This window comes from Parambassis ranga, chromosome 15 (assembly GCF_900634625.1).
Source record: "Parambassis ranga chromosome 15, fParRan2.1, whole genome shotgun sequence".
In the NCBI taxonomy this organism is placed as follows: domain Eukaryota; kingdom Metazoa; phylum Chordata; class Actinopteri; family Ambassidae; genus Parambassis; species Parambassis ranga.
Window position 1 is genome coordinate 6218524 of NC_041035.1, and position 21740 is coordinate 6240263.

Here is a 21740-nt window from a genome sequence, read left to right on the forward strand (position 1 = left end):
AATTTCACAAGCCTTTCATCTTCAACCAACGCTCTCTGAGGACATTTACTCGCGATTTGAGAAATTGGCAGTTGTCTTGTGTTGGCAACAACCAGCTATCCAAGTCTGTAGAGAAATGACATCATTTCCAAACTGGAGTCCACGTTTATTTATCCTGCTGATGCATTGTATTTGCAGTGATTCCACGCTGTTTTGGTGCTCATCTTACAGTACTATTTCTGGCAGTAATCTAATGCAGCTAAAGACTTCCTAATATAGATTTTTTACATCAAACCTACTGGGAATTTCAGAAATACTACGATGCTTTCTTCAGCTGAGTGTATTGCGATGTACAGGATCATGGGGCTGGTGTGTGTTTCACTCTTTCTCTCACTCCTCACTCACTGTGGCTGCTCTCACTCGACTGTGGGGATGAAGTTGACACAAATCCTGTGAGTTCTGTTCTCCCTCTCTCTCTCTCTCACACACAGACAATGACACACACACACATAAACACACAACAGCACAAGTGTGTGTGTGTGTGTGTGAGAGAGAGAGAGGGTTAGTTCAGTCTAGCTGCCAGAGTGTGTTGTCTGTAATATCTGTCCGTGTGAGCAGGGACAGTTATGTAACAACAATGCAGAATACATCGTAGGGTTCATCAGTCACACACACACACACGCTCACACAGGCCCCTGTACACACTCTGTTTGTTGATGGGAAGTGAAGGATTGCTTCTTCCATGCTTTGATGATTTACATTAATGTGATTTGTCAATGTGTTTCACAACTTTGGATGTGTTTACCCGTCACAGGTTTATCTGTAAAGACCATTAGCATACACAATATCTCAGTGGGCTTTACAGACACCAATTCATTAGCACACACAATGCACACCAGCATCTGGGTACCAGAGTTTTAAAATGGTATCTTTGGCAACAGCCCCTTAAGAAAGGTCCGAGTACACTAGAGCAACATGGAGTATGGTGAAACTGAGTAAAAGAAATGCCAGGAAAAGAGTGAAGTACACAAGTCACATGTCCTCTTTAGTCCCTTATAACAAGGAGAAGTTTCACCACTGCTAACTTATGTTAGCAGGCTAGTGTACATCATCGTCAAATAATAAGCACCAACCCTAGGTTACCCACCAAGAGCTGAGTTCATCTGTTGGCCTACATCCTACTTTCATAGCATGAGCGCAGTTAACCTCACTGCCAGAAGGGGGAGACAAATGCTCTGTACTGTAGCTTTAAATATGTCAGCAATGTTAGCTGGGAGCACATGGTGTAATAAAAGATGGAGGAAGTTAGAAACCAACTAAGGCCAAACAGCTCTACAGTCTTTATAGTTTTTGTGACAGTTATTAATTATCATCATCATCATCATCATCAGTTAAACCCTATCATAATCGTAAAAACATGGGAGTGTGTGTACGTATTTTAAGTGTGTGCCTGTGTGTGTGTTCATTCATAGCTCTTTCCGGAACATGGCCACGGGGTCGAAATGTTCCAATCAATACCTGAACCAAACGCACGCACAAACACAGCCTCACAGGTTGGTGTTGGGCACCCACTTGACTGCCTCACACACACACATACACACCTGCACGCACACATACACACACATTGCCTGGGGCTTTATAAACAGCCGGGCTTGGAGGTTGTGACTCGTACATCAGTCTCCACTCCCTCCCTCTGCCCCTCTCTCTCTCTCTCTCTCTCTCTCTCTGTGAAACAGCACAGCTTCTCACTTTCTTTCATTTATTTCTCTGGTTCGCCTTCTACCTGCCTGCCTGCCGCTTATTTTCTTTCCCCGCTCTCCTTCGGCCTGCACCTCACATTTTCTTCTCACTAACGTGCTGATCTCTCTCTCTTTCTCTCTCCCTCTCGCTGTCTTTGTAGTTTCATATATAGCAGCACTGTGTGGTGGAGACCAGTTGAAGTTGGCTTCCTGCCTGTTGAGATGTGCCAATAGGAAACACTGTGAACAGGGGTTCATGCTGATGAAATTGATCTGCTCAGGTAAGGAACACCACTCTTGTGTCTTTGAAATGTACTTTCTGATTTTTAATTAGTGTCATGGTGTGAAGTGTTGTTTGATTGAGAAATCCCTTAGTTGTAATGATACTGACAAAAGGCTTAACCTGTGTTTTCTAACCAAAAATTGCTTTTATAAAGTTTAACCACTAGTAAAAGGACATTTTTTTACCAGAAGTTTGGCAAGATTTTGTGGTTATAAGCAGAGCTGGACTTTATCATGTACAAGAATGTACATCTTATATGTTCTATAAAGCTATATACTGCACATTTTTGTACCAAACTTTTCTTTGTAGAAAGGTATTTATTTTGCTCTTGTCATATTTTTATTCACTGTCATTTACCATTTCAAACTGGTTTGCACACAACCTATAGGACACCTGCAGTTCAGCCCCCCAAAAATTAATTATTTAATTTTTGTCATGTGACTACAGGTAACATAATGCAATGAAGAGTGCTGATGATTTTTTCCAGATTTGTTTGTTTTTTTCGGTTGATGCTTTTTTATTCCTCATATTTTGTCAATTATCATATATCCAACCTGCCTGGGAGTACTGCTGTTCTGAGGATTATCATATCAGGATTATTATATAAACATTTTGTGGCCATGACAATAAAACATGTAACATGCTAAAATATTAGGGCAAGACAGATAAAACCTGCTGATGTTTCACTTGACCCTAACTTGTAGTGAGGCGATGTGTCATGAGCCAAAAAAGAGAGCAACTGCTGAGTGCTTGTTCAGTATAATCCGGCTTGTTTTTGTTGTCGTGGGTATCCTTTTGGATTTATTTTTAGCTGGACTACCGGTTGAGCTTTTAAACCCCAGAGAACAAGGTGGACATATTTATAGCCGCATCCCATTTCAATAAAAGATGAATCGCTGTCTTATGCAACAACTCCTGACCACACTGGAGGCAGGACAAGGACTGAAGGAGGGAGGAACAGATGGATAGATGGATAAACAGATGGACAGCTGGATAGATGGACAGATGTGTGTTTTCCTGTCATGCTTGCCCTCTAAGAAAAACGATCCATCCTTCTTCCTGACTTTTTCCTCACATACATGAATTGCTGTGGCTTCCTCACTTTCAGGGTTCCCTGCCATTTTGATAGTTCCTTTATATCTTTCTATTCACCTCGCTCTCTCGTTCCCCCACTGTCAATGTCCCACCGTTCTCTCCTCCTGACTCTTCCTCCCTCTTTTTTTTACCCTCTCTGATCTATAATTCACATCCCTCTCTGACTCTTCCTCTCTCTCCCTTGACACCTGAAATCTCTCCATCCCCTTCAGGGCATTTAGACCTCCACCAACAGAGCTTCCCTCCTAGGAAAAGAAATAGAATGATGAATAAAAGAACAGAGTGAGGAGACAGATAAAAAGCTTTGGGGAAGGCGGCTCTATAGATATGCCAAGGTATTTCTTCATGTGGTCCACTGTACAGGTTGACATTTTACACAGAGCTCTGTAGTTCTGTACAAAAAGGACTGATTCCTGAGCAGGACCATGTACCAACAAATATACGATATATCACACACCTGTGACAGGTCACTGCAAGCTGAGTTTACCAGATGCAATATCCTGTGCTGACCTATAAGCAAAAGTAACCACTCGGTGCAAAGTTACAACCACTATCTACTACTTCTGTGGACTTTTAGTGTCCTCTCTACACATACATATCAGGCTCTTTGCCAGATTATGTAAGCCACACGGACAGATGTGTTATCTTGTTCTGGATGTGACCATCTGATCAACAAGAAAATGGCAGAGAAGCTTGTTAGAGATGAGAGCATTTCGTCTAATAATTTTGTTCTAGTGTTTAGGAGACATGAACCCCAGTTTTGGCTAAATGTCACTCCATTCCTCATTCTTTACTGTACTTCTAAGTAGTCATCACATTAGGTGGTTTCCTTGCAGCTTTTAGTGGTGGTAATATATAATATAATTCTATAGTCCAATGGATGATTGGTGATCATAGTTTTGTAAATATTAGAAAAATCCAAACAAAGCTACAGTGTGAAGACTGGTTCTCAAAGATAAGCGAAAAATTGGATTTTTGTAAACACATCGCTTGCACGACTCAGATCTTTGCTGTGAATCGCTGTGTTGTTTTCACAGTTTTCAACACGTTTCGAGATGTGTTTATTTTCAATTTATGTATTTTTTCTTGAGATCTCAGGGTCACTATATTTTGTTGCTTTTACTGTGTGCAAAAGGAGGTTGACTTGTACCACATGGCAGCACATGGCAGCTGTTTGTGCCCGAGGGTTACTGCTGTGTCCAAGAGAAGGGCACGCAGTCGCCAACTGCCACTAAAAACATCTACATCTGTGTTCTTTTTTATTTCTGGCAAAGGAGACGGAGTCACATTGAAGAAAGAGACCTCTGGCTTATATGTAATTAGTCCGATCTAAACAAGTAAATTGTTATCGTATAATAAGTGCATGCTGCATCTGTGTGCGTGTGTCTGCCTCACCTCTCACATCACTGCAAATGATAAAGGCTAAACACAATCTACATATTAGAGCGTTGGCATGCGCGTGCGTCAGATGAGGGCACATCTGAAATGGAATCTCCTTCTGTTCCCCCTCGCTGCACACATCATCTATCTATCTATCAACGCCGCACAATGCCCTGCCTTCCCGCTGTCGAGCCATCAATCATGGCATTCCCATGATTTATGGAAATGGGGAGAAAAACTGCATTTAACAGCATTTTACCTCCTATCCCATCCACCCATTCCACTTTGTCCATCCATGCATCCGTCCATCCATCCCTCTGTCTGTCTGTGCTCTCATCCAATCTAGTCACAGTGTAAGGTCATTTATTTAAATCTATTTAAATGGATATGAGGCGTGCGCATATGCAGGCAGATTTCACGGCCCGGCAGGTCAGCAAATACCAAGACCGTTCCACCTCACTAACCTCCGATCAGGGTCCAAAGACAATTAATACACGCCACAGGTGGTCAAGTTTGTGTGTATGAAAAAGAGATGCAACAAAACATCTATCCATCTATCTACCTACCTATTTACCTGGAGGTGATGAAGCATGGGTGAAATAAAAAAGGAACCACGAGATGTAAGCGTCAGCAGGGAAAACACTGTCATTCTCGAAAGGGAAGTGGGGTAAAGGACAAGAGTGAGAGAGAAATTGAGGGAGGTGGCTTGGAACGGCTAAAAGAATAAGAAAAGGAGAGTGTGACGGGAGGGGAGGAAGGAGAAGGAGAAGTGAAGGGTAAATGTCTTTGCTAATGTCTTTGGTGCCAATATTGACTAACGCTGACTCCCTCTGACTTCAGTACACTCTCTGCATCCTCCTTCTCAGTTCATTAGCTTTGTCATTTGAAAAACGTATTGGCTCGGCTGTTCAATATCACTGTAGATGGATGGACGGAAAAATGGATGTGTATTGTATTTAAGTACTTAAAGACAATACTGCTGCTTTGTGTGTGTTTGTGACTTTCCCTTACCTTAAGGTCAATTCATGGTCATTAATTAACAGAAACCTTAAGAAAATAGCGCATTTGTTTATCACTTAGTCGTGATATGCAGACATATCTTTTCCTGAGAAATGACAAACCATTGTGACCCAGTTAAGAAAATGCTGTATCCATAAATCATAAAGAAATGTAAAAATGGAAAGCAGCTGTCAAGTCTGTATACAATTTGTTGAAGTGTTCAACAAACAAAAGATGCTACTGATATGTGAACCCATTGCTGCCGGCTATCAGACAGTTTACAATACTGCACTTCTAATCATTTCACACCAGCGTCGGTGCATGTGAGTATCTGTGTCCAGAAAGGGGAAAAGGCGACACAGTGGGGTGTGTGTAAGGGCTGGTTTTAACATGATTAAAAGTCGTCCCTCGTCTTTTCCTCTCCTCATCTGTTTCATCATTTCCACCACTTTCTTTTAATCCCCCCTCACCCATCATTATCCCCTACACAGCACTTCTGAGGGAGGAAGAGAGAAACCTAAAAGGGCAAAGAACCACACAGGGATTCACACACCAAAAGACAAAGAGGCAGAGGATGGACAGGGAGAGAAAGAGATCAGTTTTCTAATTCAAAAGGGAGCCATCCGTTTTGAAATGGGTTTCTGTGATATGATTTTTATGACTACTTTGGCTTTTATTTATGTGACTGTTCCAGTTGCTGCTGTGTCACCAGGGCCTGCCGGTCCAGGTGCAATCATGCTTCAGCGACCTGACACAAAAACAGATAGAAGCGCTCTCACTGCAGATTGTCTTATAGGTTTAAAGACGAAGATGCTGCTAATTTGAAATACACTTTATGATATAGGGTGAAGCTGTAAAGAAAAACATTTCAAAGCTGCTCCAAGACAAATTTTCACCAAGCAGTGATGTGTGCTGTTTCGCCTAGCCGGGCATGTGGCTGCCTGTCAACCTCTCAGTGGACACCTCTGCCTCTTCTTCATTGTTTTTTTGAAATGTCAGAGCAATTTCACAGCTTTTATGTGCCCAGTCAGGCCATGAAGATGATAATGTTGTTAAAGAGATTCATTGTATAACAGGGAAATCATCAGACAAATGTCAGGAGGTTTGTAAAAACAGAAAAGTTTGTACAGTGACGCACAATCTTCACTAGAGAAACAGATGACGACTGAAACAACCGCTAGGTTTGTAGCTTGAAAGAGGTCATGTGGTTGTGTAACTAAATGCACGTAAAAGCTAGGAAAATGGCAGAGAAGCTTGTTGCAGAGACGAGAGGAGTGTCATTCAATGAGTCTTTAAATCAACATATGGATGTTGGATGTATCATTTCTGGCATGATTGGCTGTGTTTGAGGGTGTGTTGAACTTTTCGACTTGTCTCCTACACAACAAAAACTTCTGCACTGTCGATTTTCTAAGAGCAAATGTCTTTTGAAAGTAATGCTTGACTTTGGATGAACAGCATTTGTCATCTTGTCAGTGAAGCGCTGCGGAGCCTGGGGAGGACAGGAAATAGGGCAAAGAAGCACAACTTTCACCGTACAGCTGAGTGTGACAAGATGAGACACCTGTCAATCATGCTAAGACACACGGACAGAGGATATAACCAGTTCAACTGATGAGCTGTTACAGCGCTAATGCGGCTTCAACAAAGTTTACACAATCATATTAAAAGTTGGAATAGATAGATAGATAAATAAATAAATAATAATAATAATAATAATAAATTCTTCTGCCTGTTCACTGCATGTTCAAGGTGGACGGGAGCTGTTGTGTTGTGACTTGCAGGGTGTGTTTTGTGCAGGGTGAGATGGTAACAGGAAATTAGTCACATTATCCCCAATTACATCTGGGACATACACACACTCACATCACACACTCTCTCTGGTGACAAACGTGCTGAACTTCACCAGATGGCCTCAGTGGAAATGGTCAAGCGTGTACATGTATGGGAATACACAACCCTCTCTGTGTGTGTGTGTTGATGGATCAAACTGGCTATTTTCTGCTGCCTTGATTCACCAATCATAGCTGGATTTGAGGTTCAATCTGAATTCCCTATTGGCTTTATTACCGTCACTGACCAATCATAACGCATTCTGCTCGTTCCTATTGATTCATCAAAGCTGGATTTACAGAGGTGATTGACCAATCACAGAAGGATATAGTGCAGTCATGGTCATTGGCAGGATTTATTCTCACTTTGGTTCTCATAACAGAGGGTCTTACTGTGTTTGTGTGATTTATATTTGCTTTTTTTTAAGAGATATACATTTTTAGACATATTTTATTGATATAATTCTAGTGTCCATTGACACAAATAAATCAGATATAACATTTGTGCACTGCTTGGGCATCGCTGAGCTGAAAGCCTGAATCGTTACACCCATAATTCATGAGTGTTAATGTCATCAGAATTAGGTCTGATTAGCACGGCAGCAGGTTGTTTGCAGAGATAAATGAGCCACACATCGCAACAACGAAAAACAACAACAACCACCACAGCAACAGCAACAACAGCAAAGGATGCTCGAAGATGAATGAATTAGAAACCAAGTGGATGATTAAACAAGAGAAATGCAGGAATATGGGCCAATTGGGTGTTATAATCTGTCTCTCTGCCATCTATGCCACATGGGGGAGAGAGAGAGACATTAAGTGAATGTATGATGTATTCTGACCCATATTCACACTCACAGTAATGTTTTGTGACCCACATACTACCTCTTCTAAATACACAATCTAATACAAACCTGTGTGACTTAGTGCCTGTGTTTCATTAAGAATGAATGATTTGTGATATTATGTAGCTGGAGCACACAATACTTTGAGGGGAGATCCCAGCAGCTCATTGGATGATGGGTGATACAAGACTTTATTCAAGGGGTTTAATATTTGAACAGATTTTGGTTTGATTTAGAAGTATCACTATCCCAAAGTTTTAAGTGTTAAACTGTTTACTCTTTACTTTAACAGCATGTATAGACAGATGTGTAGAATCAAACATCACAGGCAAACAAGACAGAGGAAGTTGGTTTGCCCCCCCCCCCCCCCCTTTATGTTTTTGTCATTTTCTCTGTGACTTTGTGAGTCAGCAAAGTGCATGGCCTGTCTCACCCTCCTCATCGTCATCACTGGCTTCATACCTCTGCATCTGTCATCTTGAAGAGCCATCAACCTTAAAGCACAGTCACTGTGACACTGCAGGATGAAACAAAAGGTTGGCTGGTTTGAGGACAAGATGACCCCACTGCTAAGAATCTTTACTGTCGTTAGTATAGCTGTCATATAACGTACACCTCCAGTGGTTGGACTGCGTTGGTCTTGGACACAGTGACACCTTTGGATGTGTGAGCACAACAGATCGGAAAGTTAGGCCATGGGATTTAAGGGGTTACTCTCTATTTCAGCCATTGAACTTGGTGAGGAGTTTGTCTTCTTTAAAGATGACTTCAGGCCCTCCTCTTCCTCCTTCCCCTGCTCCAGTGATAATACAACATGATGGCTTAATAGCTGATGTCCTCCCTCTTCTGTTGCCAAAGCCATCATGTTGTTCGTTCAATACACCAGGAGGAATGTTTGGAGTCAGACAGAGGAAGGACAGGGCGACAGAAAGAGTGAGAGCGAGACAGGATGATGCATGTGAAAGGGAGATGTTCACTTTGTGCCTCCTCTTGTCCTTTGACCTTTCTGTTGGAAGGTCGAGGCTTTTCCAGCACACTGCACAAGGGAGGAGATGACATCTGTCATTTCTTGTCACAGTCATAACATCGTTTGGTTTAAAAAAGTCCTGCAGAGATCAGAGGTCAACATCGGTCTCTTCCTGTACTCCCCATGCTTACAGGTACACTTAGCTTTTCCTTCTCCTGCATAGTGAAGAGAAACAGTCATGTTTAGCTTGACTGTCTGAGAAAAGGGATATTTTTAGAGTTAAAACGGCTCACGTGTCAGGAAAGGAGGAAAAACAATGTCTTTGCAAAGCAGTCCTCCAGAGGTCCAGAAGTCATCCTGCTGCCTCTGATGCTGAACACACACACCCTATAAAACATGCAGTGAGTTTATTCTAACAGACTGAAGTATGACAATGACAACACTAAAGGTTTGTTCCTGTTAAGATGTCATTAAAACATTTAGAAGAGGCTTTTATTCAACAATCCCAGCGCAAAAACAAGAGTGACTCTAAAATAAAACCTCTGTTTTTTTTTTCTTTTGTGCTAATGTTGAATACATTCAATTATTTTGCAATAGAACAATAACAACACCAGCTGAGAGGTTAATTAGTGCCTCTGCTAGCTGATGGAAATCCAGCATGGGTCAGGTGCACTCACAGTGTGAGTGGTTTTCAGTCTGTGATGGAAAACGGGGTAGAACTACAGTCGTGACTCAGGAGAGTGAAGATCCCAGCAGCCTCTGTAGAGCTGGACACACAATATATAAGGATATGAACTGCTCTTAATCACGTCTTGAAAAACATTAAGATGTGTAGTGTCACCTTGTCATACCTGAATGCACAGGGAACATTGCTCCTCAGAAATGTCTGTGTTGATTTCAGCATTGGCTTGATGTTGGAAACAAACTATCTATTAAGCAGCAATTTATTTGGCACAAGAATAGCTAGGAATAGTAATAATAATAGCCATGTGGTGCTGATGTTGATGGGGAATAAATGCTTAGTCTATGAGGTAAGTGTTAGCAACACTTAGAGAAGAGACGCCAAGGTGTCTCCACCAACCAGCTCCTCCTCGGAGAGATCCCCAGCTGCTCCCAGGCCAGCTGGGAGGTTTAACTCCCTCCAGCAATGCCAGAGCCTCCACGCTGTTGGCCAGGCCCTGCGATGTCTGCCCAGGGGGCATGGTTGCAGGTGTCTTCTGAGAGCTTCTGAGAAGAGAGTCTACTCAGAAGCTCGATTTGCACAATTCAGTCTGCAGGGGCTGGCTGTAAGGAGTTCATTGCTGATATTTTAGTCATATCCACTTTCCTTGTTTTTTTTTCAACTATTATAAAAACCAGTTTAATCATTCAACTGGAAGTTTGGAAAATAGCTGCATGCTGCAGTTGATGTGTTTTCAATATCACTTGGGCTAATTGGCTAAAACTCCAGCTGTGTGGTCAGACAGTAGCAATGATGCTAATGCATCCTAATGAGCATTCTGGTCTGCATTGATACTGACTCTCATGTGGAACTAGCTTAATCACCCTTCAGTGTCAAATGTGATAAATGTTGTCCATTAGCTGATTAGGACCGGAGTGGTCTCACTTTAAGAGATACAGTATGGTTAAAGGGAGTTTGTTTTTTTTCTGATTTTACTTATCATGAGTTGTTTCCATAGTAACAATATTTCTTCCTTGGGACCATATAAGAAAACATGCACAGTAAAAGCAGCACATGCTTAGATCGTGAACAAGAGTAACAACAAAAAGATCACTGAAGGTCAGTGAATACCAGATTCCGCTCAGCTCCCCTGCCTACACACACACACACACACATTGCCGGCTACAACATAAGAAGGAAGGATGCACTAATGGGCTAAACACTGTATGTTGCTTCTTTTTATCATGTTTGGTAGAGGTTATATTTATTCTAAAACCTCTCTGCCTTTGTTTCTAAAGGTTATATATGTGTGTGTGTGTGTGTGTGTGGGCAGGGTAGCCGTCAAAGCTATCAGTCAACAAAATAAAAAATAGTCTTTGATAGGTTTGTTGGGTTACTGTGGAGCCTAGAGGATATTCAGACATGGAAGAATAGATAAATGAAGGGAGGTGGATCGATGGTGATGATCATTGGGGAGATGAATGACAGTTTGGTTCCTTTGTGTCACTACAGCATTGTCACTGCTGTGAAGAGTATAACGTTTGTGTTGTCTAGGAATCATTCAATGAGGTCGTTACATCTACTTCTCTTATCCAATGTGTCCCAGTTCTTTAAACAGCAGCCTTCATTTGAAACTAAAATATGTCTCCACATTTGTATATGTCAGCTCCATGGCTCTATTTGTCCATCTGGCATTTTGTTGTTTTTTAAAAAAACGGCCTTCCTAAACAAACATCCTTGCTGGAGGAACTCTTTCCGTCTCGATGTCTGTGGATGTCAGTGCTGTGGTATATTTCACATTGAAGAGAAGGTGGTTGTAACACATAATGACAAGATGTCACACTGAATCTGAGGGCTGGCTTGACGTTTCTGTATAATGTATGCAGCTAATGTATAAAGTGATGCAGTGTACACGGCAGCAGTCAATATCGCAGGCTGTTAATCTTTATAGCTTATGACACCTTAAAATAAATAACTGCCAGTGACCTCAGTGTCAGCATGATATATATAGTCAAATATATATTGACCTTTGACCCTAAACAATTACTTCAATGGCTTATTTTCAAATGTGCTGCATTCAAAAATGACATGCACAGCTGCACAGCAAAAGAATCAGAGATTATTATTGCAGCAAGGGAAAGTAAAATAAGGCACCAATATGTACAATTACACAGGATAATATGATATAAAGGTAGGCTTCTTACAGATGAAATTGTGCTAATTATACATTTAGATGTGAGGCTAGGTCTAACTTTGCCTTTGTGAAGGGGCCCAGAAGCATCACCAAATATTTGTAGACTGCCTGTATCAACTCATTGAAAAACATACAATTTCATTAAGTAATGTTTAAACAATAACAGAATCATTTCAGCTCCACATTTCCACATTTGGCTTAAAATCAAAATTTTAAACGCTGTTGTGGCAAAGTAAATATTGCACATCATCCAAAAATCAGCCTGCCTGCACCAGAAGAATGTAAAATGTTATCAAATTCTCTAGGTATTAAAAAGACTCCTGTGGTCATATGGAAACGGGGCAGAAATAAGAAGAAAATGGTGGAGATTTTTGCGGTTGTAACAAATATGTCTTGTAAAATTGGTGCGAAAATGTGTTTTTACCCAAACCTAGTCTTAACCAAGTACTGTGCACCTAAACCTAACCAAGCATGAAAGCGAAATGCTACTATCTTAATGGGTCATGAAAGGGAGAGACAGCAACAGTCCTGGAGGGGCCAGTTTACGCAGAGCTGGAGCTCAGGCTGGGTGCTAACACAAAAAAAATGGCAAGCCAATAAATTGTGTAGACTTTGTCACCTCAGGACCTAAACTCATGTACTGAGATAGACTGACAGACATTTCTTTAGCGGGAGGTCAGAAATCTTGTGAGTCACTGACACGCAAGTTTAGCAGTGTCCTCTAAAACCTTAAAAATTTTAAAGATGAGCAGTCGTCTTCATTCTGCATTTGTTTTTATCCCACAAATGCTGACCTGAACCATGTGCACATGCAGTAAATGCAGTAAAACGCTCTGCTATATGTGAGCCTCTGGATTATGAAGAGGCTTTTGGACAACACTGCAGTATAGAGTGTGGGAGGCGGGTGCACGTTCTACAGTAAACTTTAGTGACAAGCTGTCAAAGTGAATTACCACTGTTGCCGTTTCATTATTAATGAACATATGTGTACCATCTCACACATCGCACCACAGTCACCAAGTGGTGTTGGCGGTCACTGTGTGTTCAGCGCGGAGGAGCCAATAAAATTAACATTCAACTCCCCACATTCCTCTTTAAACCAGACGTTCGATGTATTCGCCTAATGTGTGTTTAGTTTGTCACTTCTGCTCAGTGTCCATCTTTATCTTTGTCACATACAGTATGCTTGCTGACAAAGCACTTCTGCACATTTACGACATTTCCAATGTTGGATGTGAAGATTTATGGATTTCTCATTAACCTGTTTGCCTGTTTATTTAAAAGATATACTTAATTAGATAAGGGTATATATACCACTATCACATGCTGCATAGGAGCTTCCTCTCTCCTTTCCATGCCCCCCACCCTCCTCTCATGCCGCTATAGTCCTGTCAGGTTTTTAAAATATAACAGCATCACGTTTAGTGCAAGCTGCCCTTCCCTCATTATTGTGTGGTTGACTCCAACCGCCACTCATACTCCTCTTGTCCACCTGCCAGAACATTCAACCAAACTGCGATGCTGTTTTAGTAAGAAGGAGCGAAACGCAAACATTTCTGTCTGATCACATCTCAGTCCGATTTAGTTTCATTTTTATCGCTCTAATTGACATGAATGACAGAGAGAGTTGGCATTATTGGCATATTGCAAGGCAGATGGAGCAGCTGTCAAACATGTTTCATGTCCCATGTGTGCACAGTTTTTAAAATGTTTGTCAGCCATTAAAAGTTTTGATTGATTAAGTGGAAGCAGAAGTGATCATCACAGTAAACAGATGAGGAATGTATTCATGATGGGATGAGCTACACACTACAACCAGCTTGCCCACGTGCTGTAATGTTTAAACTACATATGTGGTACCTTAGACACACCTATGACATTTAATCAATCGCCTGCACATATTTATATGATTATTATTATATAAATATCAATCTGTAGATTTCTGTATGAGTTCTCTCTGGGGAAAATGAGAGAAAAATGGAGTTTATGAGGAAGAGATGAGAAACGAAATGAAGAGAAAATCACGTTAGGAGAGAGAGAGAGAGAAGAGGAGTAGGAGAGGACAAAGAAAGCGTGCAAGAATAGTGAGGTCTGCTGGGAATCGTTTGGGGTGAGAGAACATTTTCCTCTTCTCGGGAATCTGTGAAACCAAATTAGTGAAGACAACAGAATTACAGACGCAGACGTTCCGAGGTGAGAAAAGAGGCAAGGAACGAACGATGGAGAGGCACAAAGACCGCAATAAAAATGCTATGTTTTGATTGTTTCTCCTTCAGCGATGGAAAGAGAGGGGAAACAATGGGAATAGTGTCTTTTTATTTGGATGTTATACTGCTTAGTTGATCATATTTTACTTATTTTTTGATAATGACATTCAAATAAATTTAGAAAAGCACTTATGTAAAACATTGTTCACAGATCAGAGCTTTTATGTGAAGCCAATTATGCAAGAAACTGCAAATGTGTCATTTTTTTTGGATCCTATTATTTACTCATAATTAGGAAAATGGCATTGTTTGAGTTAAAATTAACAAGGGTTATAAACATCATACATATGCTAATGCCTTACCGCCAAAATATTGAGTGAGATCTGCAGAATATGCATAGAATGACAATAGCAGCATGAGCATCCTCCTCTTCCTCCTCCTTCACCTGTGTGGTGAATGCAGACAGATTGAAAGTGACAGGCAGTGAGACACATAAGGAGGACAGACCGACAGACAGAGGGTGGACAGATTAGACATTAAACAGAAATGGAGAGGAACAGGATCGTTCTGTAATCTAATGATGATGATGACTGAGAGAAGGACTCTGTGTGTGAGTGTGTGTGTGTAGACTCTAGCTCTAATTATCTGTCACACACTGAAATGGAATAAGTCCTCAGGGAGATGGAGCTGAAAAGAGGAGGCAAGAGAAGGAGGAGAGAGAGAGAGTATAAGGAGGCAGTGCAATGTGTGCAGGGCAAGACTGCAGTTACATAACACAACCCTTTGGTGGTCATAGTAAGGCCTGAAACCTGATGGACAGATGGACAGTGTTTTTTAATGATGCACAGATGAACAGTTCCCACAGTCTAAAGCCAGAATCCGTGAAGAAGTGTGAAAAGCTTATATCTGTCAAGTACATTCAAAATGTGCAACTAGCAAGAGCACACAAACACACCTTGACCTTCTCTGTCTCTGCTTTGCCCTGCAGTGAGCTCCAACCAGAGCCATGGGGAGTACCCAGACTGCCGGAGTGAGAGGGAGTCAGGAGGGGAGGCATCTCTCCTGGTGTCTCCGCTGGTGGTGGCGGGGATCGTTATAGGTCTGGTCCTCTTTCTGTCCTGCATCACCATCATTGTTGGCAGCCTGCGCAAAGACAGCCGACTTCGAAACCCGCACCTTCGAGCCAGCTACGGTCAGTGCGTGACAGGACTATTGATTCTCTGACCTGACTGACATCTGGTTCTAGAAATAATGAAGCATTTGACTCACAGTCAACAGAGTGAATCATTAAATCTGCATTAGGGTGATTGACTAACAGGTAAACCTGGCAAAAGACACTGAGAGGTGTTTGATGTATGGGCTACAGTACTCCCTCTCCTTCATGCTGTCAAACATTATTAGTAGGTTTTCCCTGTTTCCAGGAGAATACAAATATGTCTAGTTTGAACATATAAGTGCATGAAGGATGCAGACTTTTTTTTCTAGCTGTGTGTCTCCTCTCTCTTCAGGACCAGACGGGTTTTCAATCGGAGGTTCAGCAGGGGAACTGAGGTCCAGTTGCATAGAGGACTTTCCTCCTGGTTTAGACTTCGACTCGTACAGAGAGACTCTGTCGCAGATCAGCAACCTGTACCCCGACTCACCACCACGGTAAGTTGTTGAGGATCCAGAGGTTGCATACAAGATGAAGATGAAGATACCGTAAGCTGCTACATTCAACATTTTGTCCAGTCTTTAGCTTCATTAGTACTCATCTAATTTTCTGACTTCTTATGTCACTAAGATCCCACAAGCTACCTGCTGTTGGTAAAATAAGAAAGAAGACCTTCCTCCTTTTGCCAATTATGGCAAATGTCAAACATAAACTGTATCTCACCATTCATCCGGTGTTTCCTACTGTTCTCTGTCCGCTTGGTTTGACCCTTCTTCTGTGGTAATTCATTTATTAAAGGAGCACTGCTACCTTGGGTGCCCTTTGTGCACAGTGTAAGTGTGTGAGAATAAGAGGGGGCGAGAGTGGCAGAGCTAAAAGCCAATGTCATGGTGTTTTTGATCTAAATGTCAGCTGTTCTAATTGGCAGCTTTAATAATTCATTGAAATCCCTCCCCTACGGTGGGTGTGTGCATAAGAGAGAATATGCGTGTGCTTTATCTTCCTCCTTGCACCCAAAGCATGCAATCTTAGGCTATGTCTGTTTAATTTAAGTGTACAGAGTTAGTAAGAACACAACTCAGGTCTCAGTGGACTCAACACATTGTTGGTCATGCTCCATATGGATCGTGCTGATTCAATAGTGTTGCATCGTTCTTGGCCAAACATTCATCATGTTGGATCTGAGGCTAAGGGTCTGTGATCGAGGGACTAAACCGAAGCTCCTGTCATGTCCTCTTGCTGACAAATGCAGTGTCTTACCGGAAAAATACATCATTAGTGACGGGACACACCTGGTACCTGCAGGGTTTACTAGTGTTCGTTTGGTGCTAATGTGGGCCAGGAAGACGTTCCCATCTGCAGTCACAGCTGCAACTTCTGCTTGCATGTTTTTGACAAACACGTTGCTAATTAGGTGTTTAGCTCAAAGTCTGTACTCACTTTAACTCAGAGAGTAGAAACAGTAAATCAACATCACAACAAGGAAAAGCTAAGGGAAAGAGAAAGGGGAGCTAGCGAGCTACGTCAGCACTCTGGCAAAGAACCAGAGTGTTCTGGACAGCCAGTGTGAGAGCCGCTCTTTTTGGCTTAGGCACTGGGACAGCAGCCAGCACACACACACACACATGCACGAACAATCTACAGAAGTATATACATACATCTAAATCACATATTTTGTTTACCATAATGTTTACTACCCGATCAGCAATCATGTAGTTTGAGCCATGTGATGATCCTGCAGTATATATATATATATATATATATATATATATATATATATGTATGTGTGTGTGTGTAAATGTGTAGGCCACAGATGGTTGAGGGAAACTCAGATCAACAGCTCACCTACTGAGACTGTGAATGTGAAGCTTCCGACACACACACACACACACACACTCAAAATACAGACCAAAAACACACACACAGTCAAACACACTTACGGATCAGCAGCTCACCTGTGGAGACTGAAAGCTTCTGCTTCCTCTCAGGGAGAAGCCAGTAAAGATTTACACACACACACACACACACACACACACACTCATTGCTTTCTGATTTGTATGATAACTTAGATTAGCAAGTGGGGCAAACCAATGCTTTTACAACAGCTGACAATCATCACATTCTCATGTCACATATAGACACTCATACGGGTACCCTATGCTGCATTGAACAAGTCTTTAAGGACCTTATTGTCAGTTTTCCTTGAGTATTGTCATCTTTCAAACAAATAAAGTCAGAGCAGTAAAGGATCACTCATTCCCAGACTTTTCACCCAACTGTTTGCTTTCATTTTGTCCCACTATTTCATTTGATTTTTTGACTCTCTTTATGTGTATGTCTTACATGTATGCAACAAAAAGACTTGGTTAGTTCTGGCTTAATAGTCATAGGTCAAAAGTCAACAGGTTATAAACAAAAATAAGGCAGCTATGTATTTATTTTCATGTTGCTTGTCTATTAGTTACGTGTTGCAGCGCTTCAGAGCCGGTAAGCAACATTCCATCGTCTGTCCTGAGCCTGTGTTGATGCCTGTTTTCAGCCTTTTTCCGGTACCCACGCATGCGTCATGTTTCATTTTGTGATGCATCTTGTTGCCCTGTTGAGGAACTCAAAAGGTGTTGACAATGATTCACTTGCGTCTGTGTCATACTGTGTCACACAGCAGCCAGTGTCCCTGAAAAAATACTGGATGAATGTACTCAAGTTGTAATGTCTTAAAGCAGTTTGGAAACAGTGTCACTTTTCATCTTGCAGGATGAAATAAACCACACACAAAAAAAGATGGAAAGCAAGAAAATGAAAGTGGGCAGACTGACAGTATATTTTACAGAAGACGTACAATAATGTGATCAGATAAAGTCTGATCTGTAAAATTTCATTTTCAAAAAAATGTAGCCAAGGTAGGCTTTATCCTTCAGCTGCTTTATGCTGAGGAATCAAATCAGTTTTGGCTCTTATCTAATATGTGCAGCATCTATATGGTTCTTTCACTCCACATGCGAGTTCCTCTCTCTCAGTGGTAAAGGGACAGCATTACACACTCACATCCACACACAGGGACCATATGCTGTAAGCTGTAGCAGGGCTTGTCTGGTTTCCAGCTCCTGAGAGCGTCACAACCTTTGCATGAATACGTGCCAGAGGTCCTCCCTTTCTGCTGACCTGTGTGTGCATTGTGACAAATGTCGACTCAGGTTTAGTTACAAGACGGCAGCTGAGAAGTTTTCACTAACCATATCAGGGGTGTGTAAACTTTGGCTTTAGGCAGACTGAAGCCATCATTTTTGTTTCTTTTTAGAATTAAGGATCATAAACTGGGTTAAGGATTAGTGTGGGTGTAACATCTCAACAGCCGGCGTAAAGACAGGGCTGAAATGAAAAAGGATCCAGATTTCCTGAAGTGGTAATGGATGTCCACTGCTTCCATCCGTTACAGGTTTTAAACACAAGCAGCTGACATAAACACAACAGGCTGATAAACAGGAGCAGTTGAGATCCTTCCAGCTCGTGTCTCAGAGGAGACAAATTATTTTCACTCAGCCACACCTAGCTAACACACACACACAATCACACTTTTCTTTTTTAGAAACAAACACAGCAGAAATCCACAGTGGGAGCAGAGCAGCATAAAACTCCTGAGAGACCAAAGACACTGGGATTTACAGTATGTTACAACACCTCTGAAACACCCTCATGGTGCCCAACACACACAAAGACACACGTTCCACCCCCCCCCATCTCCAATTTTCACCTCAACATGCCTCATTGGCATAGATGTTAAAGGTCAGTTCTTCAAATATCAGGAGGAAATAATCAGCATGTTAGAGAGGTGTGTTTGCACTGTGTCTGCCAGCTCTCTGAACCAGGTGATGTTTGTTACTAACTTGTGTAACTAACACAATTAAATATGTAGCTACACACACTCATTTAGAGTGACTTTCAGTGACTGAACACAGCAATATTTTCATGTGTGGTGCTTCTGTGTGTGTGTGTGTGATGCACAGTGACTGCAGTGGACATTAGGTCTTTCTGGCCAAGCCACACAATGGCTAAAATAGCCTTCACTCTAACACAATGTCACACCAGAAGCCACAGAGAAGCACAGGAGACAAAGAAAGTGCACAGGAACAGAAAGAACATCTACTTATCTCTCTCTGTCTCTATCTCTCTGTCTCACACACACACACACACACATGCACTTGCTGCACCGTGGTACCAGCCTGATATAGTTAACCACTGCACTGATTTGGTTACACCGATTTATTGCTTCCTATGCCTCCATTCTCATCTACCATTAGCTCCCCACACACACATTGTTATTTGATAATTCTGTTTTAGTTTTATTTTATGTGCTCCATTCCTCTCCCTCTGTTTTCTGTCTGAAGGAGGAGTTTGGTAGAACTCTGAACCTTGGAGTTCACCCGGAAAAGGGGTCTGAGACTGAAAAGCAAGCAGGAGAAAACTGTGTGTGAAGAGGAGGCCATAACCCTCACTGATATCTGCAGGGTTGAATAGTGCATTGTGGGACTTTTACATCCAAACAATATCCTAAAGTGAAACCACATGGGACACGATTTGACTCAATTCTTGAAGTTTCAGAATCACCTTGATCAAATAATGCTTTATAGTTTCATTGGTTTACAGTAAATTTTAGGTCATCATCATTAGTAAACAGTCTGGCCAACTCGTGGACAAAAGCAACATTACAACTGGTTGCTCTTCACTTCAGGCAAGCGGCCAAACAGAGCTAATGCTAAGCATCATTTGTAATTTGATGTGTTATTTCTTGCAAGGTCAGCCTGGCTCAAATGCAGTCAAAACACACCAAAATAGACAAAATGAGACTTAACATTTGAGACTTAGAGAGGTTGTGAGGTGCTTGGTAACTTTGAAATCAAACCATTGACAGTAAAACCTATGGACAGAGCTCCGTGACGTCACCCGTTTGTTTCTGAAGAGCCGTTTTGAGGATTGGTGGGAGGCTGCAGGACGCTCTGACCGCCACCATGTTGGCAGCGTCACGCCCGCTAAAACTGCAAATATGGACAAAGAGGGGGAGGACGAGCGGAGTTTACGGGGACGGGCGATCGTGGAAGCAGGAAACTCGCGCTGTGATACGTTAACTGTCTGTCGCATAAGCGGCAACACCCATAAATATGCGTAATTTTAAGTCTGAATATAATTAAAACGAGTGAGTTGTAAAAAAATTCACCCCCCGTACAACTGACACTAGAAGAGAACTTATCATTTGAGACCAGAGTGTTTTTTTTGTACCAGGCTGTCAACATGTTCATTTCTGCTGTGAAGTCTATGAGAAATGACTCACTTCTAGAACCAGCCGCCAGTGGTTGCGGCGTGAACTACAAATTTTGCCACTTCTGCAATTCTGATCCCTGAAGGTTGCCGCTTGGATCAAACTCAAACTCAATGCAGGAGCTGAATGTTTTTGGTTTTACCCATCTCCTCATGATTAGAAAATCAAAAAAGGTCAAAGGTTTTTAGAGACAGTTATGATGTCATAACAGGGTCTTTGGCAGTCTCCGACCTAAAAAAAAAGTTCACAATTAATGGTTGTACTTCATTCCACATTACTGACCATTTTATTCTTGTCTTTGTTTCTATAGTTACGATGAGTGTGTCAGCCCTGGTGCGACTCAGATCTACATACCAACAGATGACCCACCTCCTTACTCCCTCTTGGACCCCTGTCAGGGAGGGGCGGAGCATGAGGATCAGCCTGGCTACACCAGTCCGAATCCTTCTCCATACTGTGGAGAGACCTCTGCCAGCGCCGCCTGGTTCTCACCCTCCCACTACCCACTGGGACTGCAGCAGCAGCAGGAGCATCAACACATCGCATCCATCTCCTTCCCCCTGGAGGCAGCGCCGCCTTATGAATCAGTGTTGGCTGAGCAGCAGGGACAGCCCCTCCCTCTCATGCCATGTGACCTTTATAAACACCAATCTGAGAGGGGGGAGGACAGCAACACCCAGCAACTCCCGGCGAACCAGATCTTGCAGGACGGTTAGTTTGTTTCTTTCACCTGTGCTGTCAGCTGTCCCCACTTGACATCACACGTGCGATGTCAATGGGGGGTGGCTGTTAGGAGCAGCTGTGACAACAACAATGGACACTAATGAGACGTACACATCTGCCACACAGTTGCTGATATGTCACAGTGGACTGCAGCCCAGCCAGGACTCATTTATGTGGACAAAATAAAATTTGTGGAATAAGCATGTCGCTGAGAAAAGGTTCATTCTCACAGCGACGCACCTTTGGAACAAAGACTCCTTTGTCTCTTCAGTTTTTTTCATCATCTGACTAGAAACTTCCCTTTTGTGAAATAAGGACTGATTCTACTAAATCTTGTGTTTATGAAGAATTCCTGCATCAAAAATC

General features: G+C 42.1%; 1 protein-coding gene across 1 annotated transcript; it reads left to right on the forward strand.

The window, feature by feature from the left end:
- Positions 1–1878: 1878 nt before the first annotated feature.
- bean1 (brain expressed, associated with NEDD4, 1) lies at positions 1879–21367 on the forward strand. Its single transcript, XM_028424019.1, has 4 exons — positions 1879–1999; positions 15173–15376; positions 15693–15834; positions 20962–21367. The coding sequence occupies exons 1-4, from the start codon at positions 1975–1977 to the stop codon at positions 21365–21367; spliced, it is 777 nt and encodes a 258-aa protein (XP_028279820.1). The 5' UTR covers positions 1879–1974.
- Positions 21368–21740: the final 373 nt, after the last annotated feature.